The 21586-nt window shown below is 40.0% G+C and overlaps 1 protein-coding gene across 7 annotated transcripts in view; it reads left to right on the forward strand.

Moving 5' to 3' along the window:
• Positions 1-21586, forward strand: part of RTN3 (reticulon 3) — a 79867-nt gene that overhangs the window by 21467 nt on the left and 36814 nt on the right. For 3 of the 7 annotated variants that reach the window (XM_054661118.2, XM_009460452.5, XM_009460453.5), the window contains exons 2-3: positions 2825-2881; positions 16684-19014. The exons of 2 other annotated variants lie outside the window; for them this stretch is intronic. In XM_054661118.2, the coding sequence (XP_054517093.1) occupies positions 2825-2881; positions 16684-19014 (2388 nt within the window). 7 annotated transcript variants of the gene reach the window in all.

Below are 21586 nucleotides of genomic sequence, written 5' to 3' on the forward strand. Positions count from 1 at the left end.
AGCAGCTTTATATTTGAAACTAAATAGTTTTCATGAATTAGTACTTATAGCTATAGCCCAGTCCTTTAAAGCAATCTTCTAGCTTAAATATATTTCTAATATTTGTGAAAACATTTTTATAATTGCAAGATAAAAGGGAGTTAATATGTAAAGTTCAGTATTTAGGGACAATTTTGGAGGGTTTTGTTTTTCACATGGCTTTTTTATTCTTTTTTCATCATTTTTATTGAAAAAGTCATTTTATGTTCTTAGTGTGTGTTTTTTTTTGTGTTTTTGGTTTTTGTTTTTTTTGTTTTTTTCTTTTTTTTTTTTTGAGACAGAGTCTCGCCCTGTCGCCCAGGCTGGAGTGCAATGGCGTGATCTCAGCTCTCTGTAACCTCTGCCACCCGGGTTCAAGTGATTCTCCTGCCTCAGCCTTCGGAGTAGCTGGGATTACAGGCACGTGCCACCACGCCTGGCTAATTTTTTGTATCTTTAGTAGAGACAGAGTTTCACCATGTTGGCCAGGCTGGTCTTGAACTCCTGACCTCATGATCCATCTGCCTCCACCTCCCAAAGTGCTGGGATTACAGGCATGAGCCACTGTGCCCGGCCGTCCCTTTGTTACTTAACAAATGGGAGCACACTGCTTTTTAAGCACACTGCACTTTGTTTTTGTTGTTTTGGTTTTTTTTTGAGACGGAGTCTTGCTCTGTTGCCCAGGCTGGAGTGCAATGGCGTGATCTCGGCTCACTGCAAACTCCGCCTCCTGGGTTCACGCCATTCTCCTGCCTCAGCTTCCTGAGTAGCTGGGACTACAGGTGCCCGCCACCACGCCCAGCTAATTTTTTGTATTTTTAGTAGAGACGGGGTTTCACCGTGTTAGCCAGGATGGTCTCAACCTCCTGACCTCGTGATCTGCCTGCCTCGGCCTCCCAAAGTGCTGGGATTACAGGTGTGAGCCACTGCGCCTGGCCTGCACTTTGCTTTTTGAGTTTAATTCGTAGATGGACTATGTCTGCGTATACACTTAGCCTACCTTATCTCAGGTTCTACATCTGTGGATTCAACCAATTGTGGACCAAAAATATTTTTTTAAAAAACAACAATTAAAAAAACACAATTTTTAAAAACAATACAGTATAACAACTATTTACATAGCATTTACGTTGTATTAGGTGTCTAAAGAATACTTAAAGTGTAAGGGATGATGTGTGTAGGTTATATGCAAATACTATGCCATTTTATACATAGGACTTGAGCATCTTCAGATTTTAGTGGTGGGGGGTGGTGGTTTTAGAACCAATCCCCCTCAGATACCAAGGTATAGCTGTACCTCATTCTTTTTCATGGCAGCAAGTGTTTCATAGTTTGCATGTAACTTTAAAAAAAAAAACTTTAGGGGCCATGCTAGTCTTCTGTGTATCCCTCCAATTTTAGTATATGTGTTGCCAAAGCAAGTGATAGGTGTAACTTTAGAGTATTCCTAATATTTATAACCAGAGCTTTTATGAATATCTTCATACACATATTTTTTTTCTTTTTTTTTTTTGAGACGGAGTCTCACTCTGTCTCCCAGGCTGGAGTGCAGTGGCGTGATCTCGGCTCACTGCAAGCTCTGCCTCCTGGGTTCACGCCATTCTCCTGCCTCAGCCTCCCGAGTAGCTGGGACTACAGGCGCCCGCCACCACGCCTGGCTAATTTTTTGTATTTTTCATAGAGACGGGGTTTCATCGTGTTAGCCAGGATGGTCTTGATCTCCTGACCTCGTGATCCGCCTGCCTCAGCCTCCCAAAGTGCTGGAATTACAAGCATGAGCCACCACGCCTGGCAACACATATCTTTGTACATGTATGCAAATATGTCCATAGTATATATTCTTAGAAGTGTAACTGTAGAGTTAGTATTGTGCAGGGGGACTGGGAGGAGAATATGTGCATTTTAAATTTTGATACATGTTGCTGAATTAGAGGAGTATAATTTTATTTAATTAATTAATTAATTTTTTTTTGAGAAGGAGTCTCACTCTATTGCCCAGGCTGGAGTGCAGTGGCACGATCTTGGCTCACTGCAAACTCTGCCTCCCGGGTTCAAGTGATTCTCCTGCCTCAGCTTCGTGAGTAGCTGGGATTACAGGCGTGCACTGCCACGCCTGGCTAATTTTTGTATTTTTAGTAGAGACGGGGTTTCACCATGTTGGCCAGGCTGATTTCGAACTCCTGACCTCAGGTGATCCACCTGCCTCAGCTTCCCAAAGTGCTGGTATTACAGATGTGAGCCACCACGCCCAGCCTAGAGGAGTATAATTTTAGAAGATAGATTTCTCATGTAGTCCTGTTTTCCCCATGGATTAATTGTGATTTTTAAAAAAATATTTAGGGTCAACTTTGCATATTTGCCAATTAGATATTTTTAAATGCTTATATTAGTGACTTAACTCCTCAAAATGCATCCAGGAATGGTTAAAAGCAAATATTAATTAGTATTCAGATACTTATTTTCCCCTTCCCACACAGAGTAGCAGAGCAGCAGCATCTGTTCTTGAGGTTGTGCTTAATGTAAAATGCTAGGGGTTCCTCTTTTCTTTTTTTGAAGGTGAGAATGTTTGACTAAAAAAAAAAAAAAAAATGAATGGATTAACTTTTAGAAATGCATCTTGAAAATAAAATAAGGTTTTGCTACCAGGTGAGTGAAAACAATAATTGGAAATAAAGATTTGAGTTTTCCTCCTTGTTAAACCCAATGAAATTATGATGCTTGGCTCTTCCTCCCCATCAAAAAGAAAGTTAAAGTTAAAATTCCTGTGTGAGGTTGTCATATTCTCATGCTGTATATTTTCTTTCAGATTCCTTTGTTTCTTCCTCTTCCTCTCAGCCTGTATCTCTATTTTCGACCTCACAAGGCAAGTCTGTAATTTTTTTGTGTGCATTGGTAAAAGAAAAATGTTGAGAAAGAGGCTGTAACTGGGGATACGAGGCACAAGTCTTCTATTGCCCCAAATCCCCTAAAATAAAAACTAATTACAAGCTGATTCTTTCTATTTAGCAGTTTCCAGTGGGTTTCGTGTAATGGTTAATAAAGTAAAATGAGGCTGGGTGGACCCTGTAACATAGCATAAACTTCAGGAGTAGTTTTGAGTATTTCTTTAAAATTAAAAACTTGCCCACCAGAATTTGGAGCAGATAGAATTGTGGCTCAGAGGCCAGGTGCAGTTGCTCACACCTGTAATCTCAGCACTTTGGGAGGCAAAGGCGGGCAGATCACTTGAACTCATGAGTTTGAGACCAGTCTGGGCAACATGGTGAAACCCTGTGTCTACAAAAAATATCCGGGCATAGGTGGTGCATGCCTGTAGTCCCAGCTACTCAGGAGGCTGAGGTGGGAGGATTGCTTGAGCCCAGGGGCTGGAGGTTGCAGTGAGCAATGATCATGCCACTGCACTCCCCACTGGGTGAGAGAGCAAGACCCTGTGTCACCACCACCACCACCAGCAACAAAATTGTGGCTCAGGAAACACCCAACCCCTAGAATGCATTTAATATATTGTTTTGGAGCTATGAAACTGGTTTACAGAGGTAGCAGATTGGAAAAACAGTATAAAAGTGTGCTTCCACTGAACTAGAAAAATACCAGCCTAGCTAGAGTATTTTAATGTGAATTTATCTGAGACACGTCATAAAAGCTAGGCTAGTTCCAAATTGCCTACAAACATTGAACAAGTCAGTTATGTGACTTTTGGCAAGCAAGGCTTCTTGTCCTAGAGATTGAGTTGTGGCTTTGTTTTGTTTTGTTTTGTTTTTAATCTGTCAATCTGTAGGGAAGGGAATCAGTTTGTGGAGGCAACATTGCCAAGAAGCTGAAAGAGAGGGTACTATGTGCTTCATCAATTTATACTAATAATAAAGTATTATTTCATTTGCGCTGTTTTTACTAGACCCAAATATAGGTCAATTGAGAACCTTTATTTTAAAAGAGGAAAAAGTAATTAAAATCACTAGATAGATTGATAGATTTAAGAAGTCTTGTGCAAACAGTTTGTTGTTACAGGTCGAGTTCTCTAGCTGCAAAAGACTTATAAGAATAAAAACATAATGGGATTTAAAAAAAATTAGTAAAACTTTTGCCTGGTTAAATCTGCTTCTTAGGAAACATGGTAGGGAATTTTTTTTTTAAATTTAATTTTTTGTTGTTGTTGTTTTGAGATAGGGTCTCACTCTGTCACCCTGGCTGAAGGGCAATGGCACATTCATAGTTCACTGCAGCCTCAATCTCCTGGGTTCAAGCGATCCCCCCACCTCAGCTTTCTGAGTAGCTGGGACTACAGGCACATGCCACCATGCCCTGCTAATTTTTTAATTTTTATTTCGTAGAGACATTTTGCTGTGTTGCCCAGGCTGGTCTCGAACTCCTCAGCCAGTCTGGCTCAGCCAGTCCTTCCACCTCAGCCATCCACAGTGCTGGGATTATAAGCATGAGCCACCACCACACCTGGCCGACAATTTGTTTTAATTTAAACTGATGACATTAGAACCCCCAATTCCTTTATAATGTGCCTCATTGTGTGAATTTGGGTATCTTGTGGGCCAAATAATGACCTCTGAAATTAACATGTTTACATTAAAAGATAGAAATTTTGTTAATGTTAGAAAGTAACTCAAACATATGAAGTAGTTATATTGTTCTTGACATTTGGAACTTGACAATATTTTTATTTTTAAGGATTTTTTTTTCTCATGAGAAACTTAATAATTTAAGCAAATAGGTATTAAATTATTCTACTGTGGAAGAAAAATATGGTATAAATAGAACAAATAATTATTTCCTCTCTTGTAAGTATTTCAGATCTTTAAGAATACGTTCTAACCTTAAGTCACTATTTTTTTTCTTTTCTTTTTTCTTCTTTTTTTTTGAGATGGAGTCTTACTCTGTCGCCCAGGCTGGAGTGCATTGGTGTGATCTCAGCTCAGTGCAACCTCCACCCAAGAATCGCTCAAGCAGTTCTCTTTGCCTCAGCCTCCTGAGTAGCTGGGATTATAGGCGTGCACCACCATGCCCAGCTAATTTTTGCATTTTTAGTAGAAACGGGGTTTCACCATGTTGACCAGGCTGGACTCAAACTCCTAAACTCAAGTGATTCGCCTGCCTTGGCCTCCCAAAGTGCTGGCATTACAGGCATGAGTCACGTCGCCAGGCCAAGCCACTTTTTTCATATAGAAAAGGGATAGTTGATACTCTAAGCGGTGTAACAGTGTAACCCATGGCTTACATACCTAATGTATAACGTTGAAAAGATAACTGTCATAGCTTTAAAAATTATTTTAATCCCTGGTTAACAACACTTACATGTACACTCAAGTAGAAGGGAGGTAAATAAAAAGGATTTAAATTAAAAATGAATGTTTTAATAGGCTTCAGTTTCACAGTGTGTATTAGAATTTGTAAGACAGCATACACTTATTCCTTTTTGCCTACAAAAAAATTTTTTTGACCAACGTAGATTGAGAATAGTCTTATTGTAGAAAGGTAATTAAGAATGCCCTATCCGACTGTGCACGGTGGCTCACACCTGTAATCCTAGCACTTTAGGAGGCTGAGGCAGGCGGATCACCTGACGTCAGGAGTTCGAGACCAGCCTGGCCAACATGGCAAAATCCCGTCTCTACTAAAAATACAAAAACTAGCCAGGTGTGGTGGCAGGCACCTGTAATCCCAGCTACTCGGGAGGCTGAGGCAGGAGAATCACTTGAACCCGGGGGACAGAGGTTGCAGTGAGCCGAGATCACGCTATTCATTGCACTCCAGCTTGGGCGAAAGAGCAAAACTCCGTCTCAAAAACAAAACAAAAGAATGCCCTATCCTCGAATGGGTTTCATTTAACTTCTATTAGTAGCATTTTCTCCTGCAACAAACAAATAAACAAAACACATGATAGAAAAGTAGCCCAGTGGGGCCCTACATCATTGGCAGTCTAGAGGTTAGCCTGTTCAGTTGTTTGAAGGAACACCTTGGCAGATGATTAGTTGTTTTCTAGGGTTGCCAAGACCGGTAGCTTCCAGTCTGCCTTAGTAAAAATAAGGGAAGAGGAAGCTGTTGATACATAGTTGGTTAACTGTATTAAAACCCTGAATGGAGATGAGGGCTCTGGGAACAGTCCACTTCCACACAGGCCTTTGAAAGTGACTGCTGCCACCAGCATGCACTTTGAGTCCGTCACTGACACTAACCCAACTAATTTCTTTGGCTTCATATACCTTAGCTATCTAGCCTTAGGGAAATTGTGTCTATTTTTATATACCCCAATCATATTAAGCAATATGTAGTAATAATAGGACTTAAAAAAAAAATAGAGACAAGGTCTCACTAGGTTGCCCAGGCTGAACTCCTGAGCACAAGCGGTCCTCCTACCTTGGCTTCCCAAAGTGCTGGGATTACAGGCATGAGCCACCATACCTGGCCTAAATAGGACATGTTAAGATTTAAGAATGACTTTTTTTTTTGTCCTGAAATACATATTTATCATTATTGGGTTTCAGGTAGATGCATGTATAAAAAATGTCATTGATTCAGACTGAGTTAAAGGCAGTTAAAGTTTTTAAAAGTAAATTTTGTGATATTTACTAAGTTGTACTGCTTTGAGAATACAGCTACATAAGCTAGGAAGTTAAACTTTTGATATGAATAGATTTCTAGTTAGAATGTCAGTGGAATAATCAGTTCCTTCTTCAATAAGTTGTACCCCTGAGTAGTCCTTGTCCTTGCAGTCTTTTGCTTATGGTTTCCTTTTTCCATCAAGCAACAGTTATATTTCAGCCTAATCCCTGAGAGTTTCAAAATAGTGCATTACATTTTAATGATGTTTTCCTGTACTTCATAAAACATACAAAGATATTGACAGAAGTATAGATGTAGTATGTGGCTAATTTTTATTGAACTTTTACTATGCCCAGTAAACTTCACATGAATCATCTCATTTAATCTTCATAAGCAGTTCTATGAAGGGAAGGGACTAGCTCTTTTACCAATTGAAATGACTTGAAAATGGTGAAATCACTTGCTCAAGGTAACACAGCAAGTAAGTGATAGAGGGAGGATGCCAAAGCCGTGGTCATAACTGCTGTACCTATAATAAAGATGATCAAATAAACTAGCTGTATTTTAGGGTTTAGACTTCTTTTTAGAGATGGCATTTTGAAGTTAGTATTAAAATCATGACAGCAGAAGAGGCAGATACCATTGTTTTGACCATATTATCACTATTAGTGATATAATTTAGTATCATCTGGGGTATATGCTCCCTCCAACAAAATCAAAATCAAACTGAAATTTTGTTTTACTTTTCAAAACCCTTGAGAGTGGAAGCTAGAAAATACTGTTTCTTTAGAAAACATTGGAAGAAAAGTAGGTGAAAATGAGATTGGAAAGAGAGGATCCATCCACCATGCCGCATTGGAAGCATTGCATTAATGAATGCTTGCATTCAATTTGACTAATGCAGTAGGCATCTGGAATAGGAAGTTACAACCCTGAACTTTGGGGGCAAGCATTGAGGAAAAAATAAATTTGCCAGTTACAGCCTTTTTTTTAAAAAAAAAAAAGAAAAACATTTTTCTTTGTACAAAAGAGACGTTTTGTTTAGGATCTAGCTTGGCTGCAGAATGTCTGCTGGCTAACTTCCTATTTTGATGCTGTGGCTGCGAGTTGTTGATACTGTTTTGCACGAATTTGTCTTGTTTTGTGAACATGAGAAAATTCAAGTGTAGGAAAACCTATACCTGAATATTTCAAACCTCCCTCAAATGAATATGCATAGTATGGATATGAAAAAGTAAGTTAGTGGCTACTACAGGCTGGCACCCATTCTTCACTGATGTATATAGTTATTCCATGTTATAGATATCCTTTTAGTAAAAAGTAATGAATTTCTTAGGTGAGCAGGTAATTAATCACATGGTAACTATAACCTAATTTTAAACTATTTACTCTTTTTAGGAAGAACTCTTTGATATAGGATATAACATTCCTTATTCCTTAATTATAGATCACATTTTGTTTTTAGTAATTAAGTTATAAGTACTTGAATAGATGAGTACTAAATCTTTATCTAAGAGACACTTTGGGGAAAAAGAAGCAGAATAAACAGTGTATGAAGGGTTTTCAATTCAAATGTATTTACTCATAAGTATTTTTTATTGGTTGTTTCTTTGTTTTTTAAGAGATGTGGTCTCACTGTGTTTCCCAGGATGGTCTCAAACTCCTGGACTCAAGCAATCTTCCCGCCTCAGCCTCCTGAGTAGCCGGGACTACAGGCGGGCACCACTGTGCCCAGTCTTAGACATTGTAGTTTTTTTGTTTTTTTTGTATCATGTTACTTTAAACTCCCCATCTTGCTCTGAAAGATAAAATACTCTAGGCATAAAAGAGAGAAATTTCTTCCTCAATTCCCATACCAGATTTTCTAGTCAGATGTGTTTTTTTCCTTATTCCAATAAAAATGCAGAATTACTGTACTTTAGAATTAGTATATGGAAGTGTTTAAAGTAGGCACGGGAAGACCGCTCCTGCTGTATGCCTTGGTACTCTTAAGTTGTGCAAGCCCATCTATGTGAGGAGAAGCCGTGACAGTGGCTCCTCCTGTGGGATTTTTATGGGACTAGAGCTCTGAAGTATGGCCCTTATCTTTCTGCTCTCCAACACATACCAAATGTATTAAGGCTGTGGTTCTGAAACCAGTTTCGTTGCCTGGGAAACTTGTAATACAGATTCCTGAGCTCTGTCCTCCTTAGGAAGTTCTGAAGCAGTAAATCAGAGATAAAGCCCATGAAGAACTAGTAGTTGCTCTTAAGTTTGAGAGGGATTGTGAAAAATTGTGCCAAAGGCTGTCTTTGTGCTCGGTTATTAAATTGTTCAGCTGGTTGTACATTGAACTAAAATATGCTTTGACCCTGCTGGTGGTAAAGATCATTTGTGAAACATTTTGTTGAGGAAAATTTACTGGCTGGGTGTGGTGGCTCACGTCTGTAATCCCAGCACTTGTGGGAGGCCGAGGCGGGTGGATCACTTGAGGTCGGGAATTTGAGACAAGCCTGGCCGACATGGCAAAATCCCATCTCCGCTAAAAATACAAAAATTAGCTGGGCATGGTGGTGCACGCTTCTAGTCCCAGCTACTCAGGAGGCTGGGGCATGAGAATCACTTGAACCGGGGAGGTGGAGGTTGCAGTGAGCTGACATCAGGCCACTGCACTCCAGCCTGGTCGACAGAGTGAGACTGAGACTGTCTCAAAAAAAAAGGAAAAGTTATTTATCTTTCAGCGTTGGCTTAGAATTTCTTATATGTTGAGTTCTCTTGTGGGGTTTTTGGTTTTGTTTTTTGGGTTTTTTGTTTGTTTTTTTGTTATTTTTTTTTGAGACAGGGTCTCACTCTGTTGCCCAGGCTGGAGTGCAGTGGGTCAATTAGGGCTCACTGCAGCCTCAACTTTCCAGGCTCAAGCAGTCCTCCCACCTTAGCTTCCTGAGTAGCTGGAACCACAGGCGTGTGCCACCACACCAAGCTAATTTAAAACAAAAAATTTTATTTTTGAGACGGAGTTTTCATTCTCATTGCCCAGGCTGGAATGCAATGGCACGATCTCAGCTCACCACAACCTCTGCCTCCCAGGTTCAAGTGATTCTCCTGCCTCAGCCTCCTGAGTAGCTGGAATTACAGGCATGCACCACTACTCCCGGCTAGTTTTGTATTTTTAGTAGAGACAGGGTTTCTCCATGTTGGTCAAGCTGGTCTCGAGATCCCAACCTCAGGTGATCCACCTGCCTCAGCATCCCAAAGTGCTGGGATTACAGGCGTGAGCCACCGCGCTGGGCCCTACAATTTTTTATAGAGAAGGGATCTGTCTCATTATTTTGCCTAGGCTCATCTAACTCCTGGGCTCAAGCAATCCTCCCACCTGGGCCTCCCAGAGTGTTGACATTACAGGCATGAGCCACTATGCCAGGCTGGGCTCTCAAGCATCTTTATCTGCATAGAACCTAGCACAATTCTTGGGATGCCATAGGCATTTGGTTTGTACCAACGTATTCAGACGTTGCATCACCTAAGACTTTGAAGTAGATAAAAGCTCTTTGAATTATCTTCCTTAATATGTGAATGGTAGGAGGGAAAGTGTCTAAAGCTCTACATGAGGATTTTCTGTATTATATACCAGATGAAGGTGGTTACAGTTTGCCAATATGCCTTTTCTCTCCCTAGTAAAAAGGCATGTGGTCTGGAGTCTCTACGTCAAGAGAGTTTTTTGAGAATGTGGTGTTTGGGGGCATTTATTGGGGATTTACTAAGTGGCAGATACTACTGTGAACATGTATTAACTCATTTAATCCTCACAGCAGTTCTAAAGTTAGGTGCTTTAATTTTCCCATTTTGATGAGATTGGATTAAGCAGTTTACTCAAGGCCACACGATTAGTAATTGTGATTAAAGGACTTTGTGTGTGTTTTTTTTTTTTGTTTTTTTTTTTTTTTTGAGATGGAGTCTCACATTGTTGCCTGGGCTAGAGTGCAGTGGTGTGATCTTGGCTCACCGCAATTTCCACCTCCTGGGTTCAAGCGATTCTCCTGCCTCAGTCTCCCGAGTAGCTGGGATTGTAGGCATGCGCCACCACACTCGGCTAATTTTTTTGTATTTTTAGTAGAGATGGGGTTCTCCATGTTGGTCCGGCTGGTCTTGAACTCCTGACCTCGTGATCAGGACCAGCTCGGCCCCCAAAGTGCTGGGATTACAGGCGTGAGCCACCGTGCCTGGCCGACTTCGAATTTTTTAATAAGAATTTTTTGGCCGGGCGCAATGGCTCACACTTGTAATGCCAGCACTTTGAGAGGCCGACGCAGGCGAATCACCTGAGGTCGGGAGTTCCAGACCAGCCTAACCAACGTGGAGAAACTCTGTCTCTACTAAAAATACAAAATTAGCTAGGCCTGGTGGCGCATGCCTGTAATCCCAGCTACTCCGGAGGCTGAGGCAGGAGAATCGCTTGAACCCAGGAGGCAGAGGTTGCGGTGAGCCAAGGTCACACCATTGCACTCCAGCCTGGGCAAAAAGAGTGAAATTCCATCTCTCAAAAATATAAAAGCATTTTTTATTTGGGTCTAAAAATTTAGAATTTAGAATATGACTACCAACTTAATTTCTTAGTCTTTGTTTCAGATAATATATCTCAGTGGAGTATTTAGAGTTTAAGAAGATGAGTAATCATGGAGCTGAGTACTTGATAAGTTTGAGAACATGTTCATGATCATTGTGGGGATATGACATTTTTTACCTCTTACCATATATCGATTCTCACCCACCCCCCATTTTTTGAAACAAGGTCTTGCTTTGTCACCCAGGGTGGAGTGCATGGCTCACTGCAGCCTCGACCTCCTGGGCTCAAGCAGTCCTCCCACTTCAGCCTCCCAAGTAGTCAGGACCACAGGTGTATGCCACCATGCCTGGCTAATTGTTTAATTTTTTTGTAGAGATGGGGTCGCACTGTGTTGCCCAGGCTGGTCTCGAACTCCTGGGCTCAAGCTGTCTCCCTGCCTTGGCTTCTCAAAGTGCTAGGATTACAGGCATGAGCCACCACACTCAGCTGATTCCCTTTTTAGTAAATCTACTAGATCTATGACTTTATTTGTTAATAATTAGAGTAGCACCATGTTTTTAAGTGATTAGAACTCTTGAAAATGAATATCCACACTAAATTCCATTATAGCAAAGAACTAATTTAGAAAATGTTCATAATGAGAGTTTTGATGGCGATTTGTTTTGAGTAGTGTTGAAAGGCTCTTGGAGTGCATGTGAAGGGATGAATCTTTTGAGAAAAGAAAGATAGTAGACATTTTCTGAGACATAAAATAATCCAGATTTATTCCACCAGACAGCTTTACAGTGTATAGTATTTTAACAGCTAACTGCCTTCAGATTCACTGGACTTTTCTGTCCTTTTGCCAGGTACTGACTTGGGCAACAGCAGTGACTACAAGTGCCATACTGACCAATTGGAAGAGTCTTTGCTTAAAAGGCTTATTAGTTTTTAGTCTTCATTCTATTTAATGTTTTCATGCCTTTATAAACTTTTTACTTCCAGCCCAATTTTTCCCATTGTCTTGGCACAGGTCAGCTGTGTCCAAGTTTGTTAGGGTTTCAGCTAGCCAAAAATGGTATTTTCATTTACTGAAATTCTAAACAAAATAATAAAAGTTAAAGCACAGATGATGATGCTACCTTATTTTTCTACATGTGGGAAAGCTTGATTGATAGTAATGATTAGCGCCTGCATCTCACAATCACTGAGAAATGAATGCAGCACTGAGCTCTGTTTACCCTCTAAGCTTGTCCCCAGAAAACAATATATACCCTAAATAGTAAGTTATAATATTTTTATTAGGGAACATTATTAGAGTTTTTTTTAATATATCTCGTAGCCATGTCATGTTAAATAATCTTTTTTCTTTTTTCCTTTTTTTTCATTTTTCTCTTTTCTCTTCTCTTCTCTTCTCTCTTTCTCACTCTGTCACCCAAGCTGGAGTGCAGTGGCATGACCATGGCTCACTGCAGCCTTGACCTCCCAGACTCAAGCAATCCTCCCACTCCAGCCTCCCAAGTGACTGGGACTACAGGCATATGCCACCATGCACGGCTAATTTTTCTATTTTTTGTAGGGGCAGGATCTCACCATGTTGCCCAGGCTGATCTTGACCTCTTGGACTCAAGCAATTTTCCCTCCTCTGCCTCCCAAAGTTCTAAGATACAGGCATGAGCCACCACACCCAGCCTAAAGAATCCTTAATGTTTGAAGTCTGTCAGGCTATCATGGTGCTCAGCAGAGGATGTGTTAGTATTCTGAGAATAGGACTTCTAACTTTAGTTTTACCTGAGATTATTCTACACCTAACTTGAAACTTTTGGAGTACTAAAGGTTCAAAGAAGTTAAGAGAAAAGCAAAGCTTGATAAACTGACCAGTTTGTGTCCTGCTAAAGCATAGACAGTTTTACCATGCTCTTCCCAGTGACGTGAATATTCTTTGGTTAGCATTCAATTTGGTTGCTTGCTTTTTTGTTTAATCAGGCACTGTCACCACTGTATTATTGTCATCATTTTGCTTATTGATTTTGCTTATTGTCTGCCTTCCCCTCTGCGTTGTAAGCTCCATAAAGGCAAGAAATTTTTTCTGTTTTATTCACTGCTTTAAGCCCAGTTTCTAAAACAGTGTCTGACACGTGGTAGGCACTCAATTAAATACCTGTTGAATTATTACTAATTCATTTTGTAGACTTTCATCTGTAAGATGACAGATCTGAATCATCTGAAATCTCCATCTCCATAAAACATATAAGCTGGCTGGGCGCAGTGGCTCATGCCTGTAATCCTAGTACTTTGTGAGGCTGAGGTGAGCAGATTGCTTGAGCTCAGGAGTTCGAGACCAGCCTGTGCAACGTGGTGAAACCAGATCTCTACTAAAAATACAAAAAATTAGCCAGGTGCGGTGGTGCACGCCTGTAATCCCAGCTACTTCGGAGGCTGAGTCAGGAAAATCGCTTCAATCTGGGGGGCGGAGGTTGCAGTGAGCCGAGATTGCACCACTGCACTCCAACCTAGGCAACAGAACTAGACTCTGTCTTAAAAAAAAACACAAAAAACACACAAAAAAACATATAAGCTGAACCTTCCCTGTGGGGTGGAGTCAGTTTGACTCACCTCAGAGTTGTTTGAAGAGAGAGGTTCCCAAACAGTTTTACCATAACCTTAGTTCACTGAATGTTTTGTGGTAGAAACACTGACTAGTAAGTTCAGTAACAATGCATGGCTCAGATTGTGGAATATTTCTGATTTAAATGTAATCTGTAGTACTTCACACTTCAGATTTTTGAACCTTTTAACCTACAATACTGGGCTTCATTTCTGTTATGCCCTAATCTAGTCATGCTGAATATCCATACTGTATAATGGTAGATGCAAACCATGTTTACTAAATTAGAACTACATATGAATTACAGTTTACTTCAAGTGTTTTGTTTTGGTAATATAGCTTTGCCACCAAGCTTTTACAGTTTTCCTTGAATGTACAAAGACTTTTTATTCTAATAACCAGATTACAGTTATACTATTTCTAAAGCTCAGCTCTTATTACATCAAGTTTCAGTGATGTGTTGAAGTAGGGGAACTTTATATGGCATTTCAAAACATTTTCATAATACTGGAATTTTATTTATTGTAGTAAAATATTTTTGTCTTTAATAAAATAATTTTGAATGAAGTCATAATTTTGCTTTTATCTGGTATTTGGATGTTTACATGAAAAAGGGAACATAAGCTGAATAAAGGTAATCCCAAAAGAACTTCTCTGTCACATTTTCCCAGTTACTCATTCATGCTCAAGGCATTGCTGTCCTGAGCCTACTTAGGTCTCAGCTGACCAAGCTGAATCTTTGATTCACTTATTTGGGGCTATTTATTTAAGACCCACTTTGTCCCAGCTCCAAAGATACAACAGTATGCAAGAAAGACAGCGCCCAGGGTGGGCATGGTGGCTCATGCCTATAATCCCAGCACTTCAGGAGGCCGAGGTGGGCAGGTTGCTTGAGCCCAGTAGTTTGAGACCAACCTGGCAATGTAGTGAGGCACCATGTCTGTAGAAAGTTTAAAAATCAGGCCAGGTGCGGTGGCTCATGCGTGTATTCCCAGCTCTTTGGGAGGCCGAGGCAGGCGGATCACGGGGTCAGGAGATCGAGACCATTCTGGCTAACACGGTGAAACCCCGTCTCTACTAAAAATACAAAAATAAAATTAGCCAGGCGTGGCGGCGGGTGCCTGTAGTCCCAACTGCTTGGGAGACTGAGGCAGGAGAATGGCGCGAACCCGGGAGGCGGAGCTTGCAGTGAGCGGAGATCGCACCACTGCACTCCAACCTGGGTGACAGAGCAAGACTCCATCTCAAAAAACAAAAACAAAAACAAAAAAAAACAAAAAAGAAAAGAAAGTTTAAAAATTAGCCAGGTGTGGTGGCATGCGCCTGTGGTCCCAGCTACTACTTGGGAGGCTGAGGTGGGAGGATAGCTTGAGGCCAGGAGGTCAAGGCTGCAGTGAGCCACAATTGTACCACTGGCACTCCAGCCTGGAGGACAGAGGGAGACCCTGTCTCAAATACAAACAAACAAATAAATGAAGTAAGAAAGCACCAGCCCTTGGGATATTTGTTTTGATCCTTTTCCCCAGTAAAAATTTGTTAGAGTGGGAAGTTAGAAAACAGTGTGGTAGATTGATGGCTACTATGGTATTAACTGATAAGACTTAACGTATTACTTTGAGAAGGATATTTTCTATTTTAAAAGTAATTCTGGAGTTAACTCTGTCTTTTTTTTTTTTTTTTTTTTTGAGACAGAGTTTCACTCTTGTTGCCCAGGCTGGGGTGCGATGGCACGACCTCAGCTCACTGCCATCAATGTCCGCCTCCTGGGTTCAAAGGATTCTCCTGCCTCAGCCTCCCGAGTAGCTGGGATTACAGGTGCCTGCCACCACGCCCGGCTAATTTTTTTGTATCTTTAGTAGAGATGAGGTTTCACCATTTTGGTCAGGCTGGTCTCGAACTCCTGACCTCAGGTGAGCCACTGCACCCAGCCAAGTTAACTCTGTCTTAACCAAAGAAATCAATTTGCACAGTACAATATTGATTTAAATGACAAGTTAGTACAAGAGATTTTGGAGGGGCCAGGCGTAGCGGCTCACACCTGTAATCCCAGCACTTTGGGAGGCCAAGGCGGGTGGATCACTTGAGGTCAGGAGTTAAGAGACCAGCCTGGCCAACATGGTGAAACCCCATATCTTCTAAAAATAAAAAATTAGCTGGGCTTGATGGTGCCTGCCTGTAATCCCAGCTACTTGAGAGGCTGAGGCAGGAGAATGGCTTGAACCTGGGAGGTGGGGGTTGCAGTGAGCTGAGATTGCGCCATTGCACTTCAGCCTGGGCAACAAGAAAAAGACTCCATATCAAAAAAAAAAAAAAGATTTTGGAGGGGGTCCACCTTTTTCAGTACCCTTTAGTTTAGAACATCACAGCTATTTATTTGTACATGGGACAGATTCTTCCTGTGGATAGAATAGAATAATTCTAGCCTCATTTTTCAGATTCAGGAAGGGCCCATTGCATCTCCTAAAAATCAAAAAAGTCTGGCCACTTGTTTTTTTCCTTTTCAGATTGTGAGACTAACAGATTTATAGAGGCAGTCTGTGCTCTGAATTGTTCAGCTTACAGATTGAAGTCTATCAACCCTTTATAGTATCAGGTTATTTGTTTTGTATAAATTATTTTGCTTTTGTTGATTAGCTCTATCAAAGAATAAAAAACCTCCCAAGATTTCTCAATCTTACCGCCCTTCTTTATGCTTTCTCTGTACAATGGAAAAGTAGACCAAAAGTATTTGTCATGAAAATTTTTTATCATTTGCAGTTCGTGGCATGATATGGCTTTTCTGTTTCACTGTTGGCAGTTTTATGCATGCCCTGTAGGATAACTTGATCGTTTTGTTACATATTTATGTGTGTATATATACATCCTGTGTGTGTATATATATATTTATGTAATTTAAAAAATAAAAAGCATGCTGCTTGGCTTCGCTAGCTAATGTGTAATTGTACCTGGTAAACAATTTTTTTCTTTGAAATTCTGATCATAGAGGGATTGAGCTCTCTTTGCTCTGATGAGCCATCTTCAGAAATTATGATTTCTTCCTTTCTTTCATCTTCTGAAATACATAACACTGGCCTTACAATACTACATGGAGAAAAAAGCAATGTGTTAGGGAGCCAGCCTATTTTAGCCAAAGAAGGAAAAGACCACTTGGATCTTCTAGATATGAAAAAGTTGGAAAAGCCTCAGGGGACCAGCAACAACGTATCAGACTCTCCAGTTTCTCTTGCAGCAGGAGTTCATTGTGACCGTCCTTCTATTCCAGCCAGTTTCCCAGAGCATCCTGCTTTTCTCTCAAAGAAAATTGGTCAAGTGGAAGAGCAAATAGATAAAGATACCAAGAATCCAAATGGGGTATCAAGTAGGGAGGCTAAAACTGCATTGGATGCTGATGACAGATTCACTTTGCTAACAGCCCAGAAACCACCTACTGAGTACTCTAAGGTAGAAGGCATTTATACATATTCTTTGTCTCCATCCAAAGTTTCAGGAGATGATGTTATTGAAAAGGATTCCCCTGAATCACCATTTGAAGTAATTATTGACAAAGCAGCATTTGACAAAGAATTTAAAGACTCATATAAGGAGAGCACAGATGATTTTGGTAGCTGGTCTGTGCACACTGATAAAGAATCATCCGAAGACATTTCAGAGACTAATGACAAGCTTTTTCCACTGAGAAATAAAGAGGCAGGACGTTACCCAATGTCTGCATTGCTCAGTAGGCAGTTTTCACACACAAATGCAGCACTGGAAGAGGTGTCCAGATGCGTGAATGATATGCATAACTTTACTAACGAAATACTGACTTGGGATCTGGTTCCCCAAGTGAAACAACAGACCGATAAATCTTCTGACTGCATCACAAAAACTATAGGACTTGACATGAGTGAATATAATTCAGAAATTCCAGTTGTAAATCTTAAAACTAGCACTCATCAGAAAACTCCTGTATGTTCTATTGATGGGAGCACTCCCATCACTAAATCAACAGGTGATTGGGCAGAAGCATCTCTCCAGCAAGAAAATGCTATCACTGGAAAACCTGTACCCGACTCTTTGAATTCCACAAAAGAATTCAGTATCAAAGGTGTGCAAGGCAATATGCAGAAACAGGATGACACACTTGCAGAATTACCTGGATCTCCACCTGAGAAATGTGACTCTTTGGGTTCTGGAGTGGCCACAGTGAAAGTGGTTTTACCTGATGACCACCTGAAAGATGAAATGAACTGGCAGAGCCCTGCATTGGGAGAAATCACAGAAGCTGATAGTTCTGGTGAGTCTGATGACACAGTAATAGAGGACATCACAGCAGATACATCTTTTGAAAATAACAAAATTCAGGCTGAAAAACCTGTTTCCATTCCAAGTGCTGTTGTAAAAACAGGTGAAAGAGAAATCAAAGAGATTCCCAGTTGTGAGAGAGAAGAAAAAACATCTAAAAACTTTGAAGAATTGGTCAGTGACTCTGAGCTGCATCAAGATCAGCCTGATATTCTTGGAAGGAGTCCAGCTAGTGAGGCAGCATGTTCAAAAGTACCCGATACGAATGTCTCCTTAGAAGATGTGAGTGAAGTTGCTCCTGAAAAGCCTATTACTACTGAGAACCCCAAACTTCCTTCAACAGTGTCTCCAAATGTTTTTAATGAGACAGAATTCTCATTAAATGTGACAACATCTGCCTATTTGGAGTCATTACATGGGAAAAATGTTAAACATATAGATGATTCCTCCCCAGAGGACCTGATAGCAGCCTTTACAGAAACCAGAGATAAAGGAATAGTAGATAGTGCAGGAAATGCTTTTAAAGCAATATCAGAGAAGATGACAGACTTTAAAACAACTCCTCCTGTAGAAGTCTTACATGAAAATGAGTCCGGTGGTTCTGAAATTAAAGACATTGGAAGCAAATACAGTGAACAAAGCAAAGAAACAAATGGAAGTGAGCCTCTAGGTGTTTTCCCTACCCAAGGTACTCCAGTAGCATCTCTTGACTTAGAACAAGAACAGCTCACAATTAAGGCTCTTAAAGAATTAGGTGAAAGACAGGTTGAGAAGTCAACTTCTGCACAGCGTGACGCAGAATTGCCTTCTGAAGAAGTACTGAAGCAAACTTTCACATTTGCTCCAGAATCTTGGCCACAGAGATCATATGACATCCTAGAACGTAATGTCAAGAATGGATCTGATCTTGGGATTTCCCAGAAGCCCATCACTATCAGAGAAACTACTAGGGTAGATGCTGTTTCCAGCCTTAGCAAGACTGAATTGGTAAAAAAGCATGTCCTAGCAAGACTTCTGACAGACTTCTCAGGTAACCATTTATATTAGAATACTGCATGTGGTTAATTCTGTGATTGATTACTTATCAGCGTGCCATTTATGTTAGAGTCTGATTTATACCTACAAAATTATGGCTAGAATACAAAAACAATATGCTGTATGATGGGAAAGGCAGATTCTTCTCCTGTCTTTTTTTAAGTGATTGCTTGATTTGGTTTCCTTAATATCAATATTTCCCAAAGCAGTAGACCACTTTGTAACATTAATCTTCCCCTAAATATTTTTTCTATGCTCGCCGGGTACAGTGGCTCACGCCTGTAATCCCAGCACTTTGGGAGGCCGAGACGGGCGGATCACAAGGTCAGGAGATTGAGACCATCCTGGCTAACACGGTGAAACCCCGTCTATACTAAAAATACAGAAAAATTAGCTGGACATGGTGGCGGGCGCCTGTAGTCCCAGCTGCTTGGGAGGCTGAGGCAGGAGAATGGCGTGAACCCGGGAGGCAGAGCTTGCAGTGAGATGAGATTGCACCAATACACTCCAGCCTGGGTGACAGAGCAAGACTCTGTCTCAAAAAAAAAAAAAAAAGAAAAATTTTTTTCTATGCTCCAGTTATATTTCAAGGTACTTCTTTTCTTATAGGTTGGCCCTAAGGTGATATTAGGTGAGAATCTAATATCATCAGGTTCTTACTTATTTACAAAGCTTGTTTTTAAATCTCCATAATAGTCATACTTTTTAGCACTTGGATTTTTTGATATGTGCTTTGTGGAATCTTAGCAATCAAAGATAAAGGAATTCCTGCTGGGAAAGATAGTAAATGAAACTTTTAATTAATGTGATCATATACTATAGAGATTTTATGCTCTGAAAGTAGGTAACCAGTATTGTAGTACTATTTTGTGAGTAATGCTTAGGAGAACTCATGCATTCTTCTACTTTCTATCTTATTTAATATTCTTCAGGCCAAAACTCATTATTAGATGGTACCAGAAACCCCTTCTCTTGTCTTTTATCTATTTCAAATGATCACTTTTCTAGCAAGTGGCTTTCAGTTAGATTACTGCAAATGCTGTCTATTCTGGGATCTTGGAAAGTACAAGGAAAAAAAAGGATCTTTCAAGCCCCTCTACAAGGGACCCCCATCCTTTAATGTAATACCAAGTTTTACATCTACTGTATGGTCAGTGTTAGGTGCTATGTAGAGGTCTGTGGTTTTTAAACTATTTGATTATAGATCTTTTTTTCAAATGAAATCGTACACAGAGTTGTAGTATTTACAAGAAAATTAGATTTTTGTTAGGCTAAATGTATTTTGTGTTTGATTTTGTGCCTTTTTATAAAGGCATTTTCTTACTGGAAACTGTAGGTAGATTTATCTTTTTAAGTTTTAATATTTAAAATAGATAAATTGTACTTAACCTTACAATGGTATTGTGAGGATTAAATATGAAAATGCAGGTAATACAGTGCCTAGCACATAGTAAATATTCAGTCAGATTTAGCACCAAATACAGGGCCTGCCACATAATAAGTACTGGATAATTATTTGTCGAATGAATGATATGAATTATTTCACTAACAATTATCAGTGAAAGACATTGAGGCTTTTTGATAAACCAAAAATTTTGAATTACCAATTAAGGATAGCTCTTATACTCTAGCATTTGAAGCTCACTGAATTTGGATTAAAGAGTACTAGGTTCTAATTCTTGCTGTGCTGTGTCTAGAAGTATGACTTTGAACAAGTAACTTACATAACCTTTCGGGGGCCTCAGTTTTAATATCTGTAAAGTGAGGATGTAAAGTGAAGTAGATGGTCTTCAATTATCATTTAAATAATATGATTCTCTGGCTCTGGTACATTCTAGATTTCTTCCTCAGTTGTCATAATTCTTATAGGTAGTAACTTTTGGGCAATAAGGCATATAGGAATTATGCTACAAGAACTCCAGTGTCTAATTCTGGCAAATTCCTGTTTTAGCATGACCTTAGATGACTAGTCTAATTGGTTCAGCATCTTCCTTTGTTAATGTGATGATCATTATTTTGCCCTGCTTTGTATGTTGCAGTAAATAAAGTGCTGTGTAAATGCTAATTATTAGTGATTATCAACTGAGTTATTTAATCTAGCGTGAGAGATGTAAAGGGCTATGGAAGTTCAGGATATTTGTCACTGACCAAAGTCTATGATTAGTGTATGTTTTTAGATGGTAATTAAAGAAGACTGGTATAGTTAGACCAAGAAGTTTAAAGGCCTTTCTTGCAGCTTTCAAAAGTGAAAACCTTTTAAAATTGTCTTATTTATGAATAAATCTTTAAAAATATAATCCATTTCATTGCAGTGAAATAAATAAATAAAAACATAAACCATTTCAGTAAAATGCATCAGTGTCTAGTTTTATTTATTTATCTTTTTTTTTTTTTTTTTAATTTTTTGAGACAGAGTCTCACTCTGTTGCCCAGGCTGGAGTGCAGTGGCGCGATCTCGGCTCACTGCAACCTCCACCTCCAGGGTTCAAGCGACTCTCCTGCCTCAGCCTTCCGAGTAGCTGGGATTACAGGCGTGTGCCACCACGCCCAGCTAATTTTTTGTATTT

This window comes from Pan troglodytes, chromosome 9 (assembly GCF_028858775.2).
Source record: "Pan troglodytes isolate AG18354 chromosome 9, NHGRI_mPanTro3-v2.0_pri, whole genome shotgun sequence".
Lineage (NCBI taxonomy): Eukaryota > Metazoa > Chordata > Mammalia > Primates > Hominidae > Pan > Pan troglodytes.